This window comes from Aegilops tauschii, chromosome 2 (assembly GCF_002575655.3).
Source record: "Aegilops tauschii subsp. strangulata cultivar AL8/78 chromosome 2, Aet v6.0, whole genome shotgun sequence".
Classification (NCBI taxonomy): domain Eukaryota; kingdom Viridiplantae; phylum Streptophyta; class Magnoliopsida; order Poales; family Poaceae; genus Aegilops; species Aegilops tauschii.
The window spans coordinates 628474736-628479750 of record NC_053036.3 but is presented as its reverse complement, the minus strand read 5'-3'; the positions used below and the strand labels follow the sequence as shown (position 1 = coordinate 628479750).

The 5015-nt window shown below is 54.6% G+C and overlaps 1 protein-coding gene across 1 annotated transcript; it reads left to right on the top strand.

Moving 5' to 3' along the window:
• The first annotated feature begins 1038 nt into the window (after positions 1-1038).
• LOC109746016 (uncharacterized) lies at positions 1039-2477 on the top strand. The gene has a single exon (XM_020305134.4). The coding sequence runs from the start codon at positions 1227-1229 to the stop codon at positions 2214-2216; it is 990 nt and encodes a 329-aa protein (XP_020160723.1). The 5' UTR covers positions 1039-1226; the 3' UTR covers positions 2217-2477.
• Positions 2478-5015: the final 2538 nt, after the last annotated feature.

Genomic DNA, 5015 nt, shown 5'->3' with positions numbered 1-5015 from the left:
CGACGACACTCTTGTACTTTCAACATGCTCTCTGCTCATCGGAGGACGAGAATGGCTAGGGTTACAGTTCAATCACACCTTCCGAGTTATTCATCGAGGCTTCCAGCTTTCGAAGGAAGAGTAGCAAGCGAAACGCAATCCCATGTTTTGAGCACAACCACGTGCAAATGCAATGGTTTCGACATGTGGGGCGATACCCGAGGGGAACTAAGTCGAAGGGAGGGGCGAGCTCAAGGGTTGCTTGTTCTTTTTGAACACGCAATTAGAGGCTAGCAAGAGCCCACTCCCTCACCGCCACTCACCTGAAAGTGGCATATATATATATATATATATATATATATATATATATATATATATATATATATAAAAGGAAAGCGCCAAGTGACGACAAGAGTATGCTAGAGGGGGATCTATCGCCAATCGGCGGCGCTTTCAACCGCTCACGCGGCCCATGCCACTACTATAGTCTTTTGCGATACTCTTGCACCTCCCACACGCTCTCCTCTCATGGAAGGACGAGAACAGCTAGGGTTACGGTTCAATCAAGTCAACTATTGAGTAATTCATCGAGACCTCCGGCTTTCGAAGGAAGAGTAGCAAGCGGTGACGCTAGCCCATGTTTCGAGAACATCTACGTGCAAGTGCAATGCTCCAATGGTCGCGACATGTGAGTCAATAATCGGAGGAGGGTAAGTCGGAGGGAGGGGGACGAGCTCTAGGGTTGCAATAGGGTTGGTACATGGTAGCACGCGCACACCATCGCACCAGTGCAAGGAAGCAAAAGAGACCCCAAGTACTTCCATTTTTTGTTTCTTGACGTCCATGGCACACTTCTCTCCCCTGAGATGACAAGAAGAAAAGAAAGGAAAAAAGAGAAGCGTGAAGGAGCAAAAAGGGCCAGAAGAGGTGTTTCCGTTACGCGTCTTGCGCGTTGGGCCCACGTCGCGACCTCGCGTCCCCGTCATCATCTTCCCGGAGACGCGTTGTTGCCGGGGACAAAAGCCACCCGCCATCTCCGGCCCTGCCGCCTCGCGTCCACGTCGCCGTCCCCACCTTGCCTTGCCCCGTTTCACACCTCAACCCGACCCGCCCCCCGTTAAATCCCCCCTCCCCCGCCCGCCACCTCCCTCCCTCTCTCTCCCCTCGTCGCACGCCCACCCACCGCCGACGCGAGCTCTCCTCAGCCCAGCACAGCCCACACACCGCCCACCAGCGAGCCAGCCCAGATGTTTCTCACCGACAAGTACCACGCCCTGCTCCCCCTCCACCCCGCCCCCGCCACCCGTGGCCCCCGCAAGGCGGTGGTGCCGGCCGTGACCTCCAGGTTCGACGCCGCCCTCGCCGCGCGCCTCGCTAGCCTGCTGCCGCTGCCGGCCTCCCCGCTCGCGGCGCTCGCCCGCCTCGCCGACCTCCTCGCCGCCACGCTCGCGGACGCCGTGCCCGCGCTCGCCGCCGGGCCCGGGGACGGGAAGAAGGACGCCGTCGCCGTCGCCGCGCACCTCGACGCCGGCGTCGCGCTCCTGGACGCCTCCAACGCCATCGCCGCCCGCGTCGACCGCCTCCGCCGCCGCCGCCTGCTCTCCCGCCTCGCGCTCCACCTCGTCTCGTCGTCGCCCCCGAGCCCGTCGTCCCTCAGCCGCGCGCGCGCCGCCCTCGCCGACCGCGACAGCCGCGGTGTTCGGCCCCCTGCCCTGCCGGCGCTCCCTTCCATCCCGTTCGTCGACCCGCCCCGCGGCGGCCGGGGACAGCAGCTCGCCGCCGCCGCGCGCGTCGTCCTCGCCGTCAACGCCGTGTCCTCCCTCGCCGCGACAGCCGCGGCCACCATCCTCGGCGGCGCCAGCACCACCCGTGACCCCACCTTCCCCCAGGTCTCCGGCGACCTCCCGTGGGCGGAATCCTTCAACGCGGTCTCCAGCCAGCTCTCCGCCCTCGCCAAATCCGCCACCAGCAACGAGATCGACGCCGCGGACGAGGCCGTGGGCAAGCTCGCGGCGGTCCTCGACGGCGTCAGCGAGGGCGCCGCCCCCGAGGAGGCGGCGCTGCGCGCGGCGACGCAGGAGGTGGAGAAGCGGACGGAGGAGCTGGCGGCGCGACTGGAGCGGGTGTCGGACGCCGTCAACGGCGTGTTCCGCGCGGCGCTGCGGCTCCGCAACGCCGAGCTGGGCAGCTTCATGGCGGCGAAGCCCGCCGGCAAGGCGCCGCGCAGTCAGAAGTAGCCGTTCGCCGCTCACCGCCGTTACTATACTAGTACTAGTAGCAGCAAGTACAGTGCGCGTGTCGTGTCCAGGTGTATACAGCGATACAGACAGAGTCAGGTGTAGTACAGGACTACATACATACAGTCGGGGTACTGCTGCGTGTGTGCGTCGTCAAGGATGGAGGCCACATGTGAGGATACTTTGCATTTTGCACCCTTTTGGAAATGTGGAATCCGGTAAATGAAGTGAAAAGAAAATCGTCGGAAAATTGCTGCAAAATGTTGGTCTCGTGGCTCTCTCTGTGATTTCTGATGCTTGCGTGATGTGATGAGCTCGTGCTTGACATCTTTCCTGGTCGACTTGTATGCGGTATGCCTCTCTGATCAAATGCAATGGATGTGTGGCCGCGCCACAGCAGAGCACGCACGGGCAGTCCGTCGAGTCCTACGCGGCATGCCGTTCTAGACTCGCGACGTGCGGACCATGCCGCCACGCCAGCCCGGCCGGCGCCAGCGATTGACCGACGGAACGCTCTGCAAGTTGCACCCGCTTGCCGGCGGCGCGCGGACGCACGCAAGCGAACCGCCCGTTGAAATGTCAGCGGCGCACGCACGGGGCCATGTCACGATGACGGAGATGGCGCGGTTGCCGAAGCCGGCAAGGCGAGGTGTGCCGGCGACGCCCACTCTTAACTCTCCCAACAACAACCAGCCCGGTCAAGTACCGATGCCGATGCCATGTCGTCCTCCGCCCCGCACCTGCGCTCGCCGCCGCCGTGACGCCACCGAGCACTGGCTGGCACCGGGGCGCACGGTTTTGCTGCCGTCGCGGCAAAGCGTACGCAGCCGGGCAGGCAGGCTGGCCGCCCATCCGACACTGTCGATCGACGGAGGCAGCTATCGGAGCGGCGCTTGCCCGCACACTTGCGCTTGCTACTCCCGGTGGGGACGCCATGCCTACCCCTCGCTAGCTCGCTTGCCACACGTACGTGCGCGCGCGCGTACTGCCAGGTACCACTGCGTACGACACCCTGCTAGCTGCACGCGAGATGCGGGGATTTCAGTTGCACTTTGCCGGGCGATCATCTTCCCGAACATACTAGTGCTCGCATTTTCACAAATTTATTAGGACCGTTCATCCGAAGATAGCCAACCGTCCATCCGAAGATGGATATATTCATCCCGACATTTGCACTCTCGGTTTCACTATTTTTCCTTTATTCTTGATTTAAGAGAGCTAACCGCTCGCGTTGAATGGTTATTTTCTTTTGGACATGACTCTGAATTATTCATCAGACTTATGACTATGAGCCGCTGAATTTGGCGAGTTGATGGAGCCATAGTCACTCCTACTCTAGCACTTGTAATTTAGCAGAAGGTTTCTGCTTCTAACTTCGTATGAAAGACATTTGGCTGCATGCATCGATTGATGTAGAGGCCGGGGGTGGTCCTCCTTTAAAAAAATTATAAAATTAGACATCATGAAAACATTCAGACACATATAGGATAGGTATATATGTTTTTTTTCTGATAAAGCGAGCTCATTCTCCATTTTGTTCATGGAAGCAAATGACTTCGTAGAAATTACAAACATATACTCTCTCCATCTTAAAATACATGTCTCAATTTTAGTACAACTCCCCCTCCCCCCTCCCAAAAAAAAGTATGGCTTGTTTTTTAAGCTCTATTGGCCAGTTAGTAAAAAAGCGAGTAAATATTCGAAAAATGGTGTGTAAATTAGCGATCGAACAATTCGACCTTGAGCAAGGCATGCTAAAGGACCATAACCAACTGTGCCGACAACACTTTGTAGTTTAATGATGGCCTACAACCAATATTATGTGTATTCGTTTGATGTATGGACAGGTTTTTAAAATATATGTATAAATATTTTGATTTTTCCCCACAAATGAACCGGTGGTCTGACCATTAAAAATCTAAACAGCCTCACCGGTTCGGCTTTAAAATCATGACCTTTAGCATAAGTTAGGAGGAGCAAACTTCGTTTGTACATTACAATACCCAAAGGCATTTCTGAGAAATAGTACCATGAGCCAAAGAAAACAGTAAACATAAAGAGCCTCTTGACAGTCTCTCCGCATGATCTAGTCCTTCTTCGTTCAACAGTCAGTAGATTCCTACCAGGACGCCAACCATGTGCTGAGTGAAAGATCTCACTTGCCACATGTTCGAACAGTCTTACTGGTTCAGCGCCTCTCCGTTTTCCTATTTTCATGGACATTCATAGTCCATCTTGAAAGAAAACTTCATATTTTTCATAGAAGGGAAATATGTGTGATCTATTTTACTAACTTACACACGTGTGATAGTGTGAGCGTGCCACCTGAAGGAAATATGCCCTAGAGGCAATAATAAAGTTATTATTTATTTCCTTATATCATGATAAATGTTTATTATTCATGCTAGAATTGTATTAACCGGAAACATAATACTTGTGTGAATACATAGACAAACAGAGTGTCACTAGTATGCCTCTACTTGACTAGCTCGTTGATCAAAGATGGTTATGTTTCCTAGCCATAGACATGAGTTGTCATTTGATTAACGGGATCACATCATTAGGAGAATGATGTGATTGACTTGACCCATTCCGTTAGTTTAGCACTTGATCGTTTAGTATTCTGCTATTGCTTTCTTCATGACTTATACAAGTTCCTATGACTATGAGATTATGCAACTCCCGTTTACCGGAGGAACACTTTGTGTGCTATCAAACATCACAACGTAACTGGATGATTATAAAGGTGCTCTACAGGTGTCTCCGAAGGTACTTGTTGGGTTGGCGTATTTCGAGATT

Excerpts from the sequence above, each read along its gene's own strand:
- LOC109746016 (XM_020305134.4), top strand. The coding sequence starts at position 1,227 with ATGTTTCTCACCGACAAGTACCACGCCCTGCTCCCCCTCCACCCCGCC.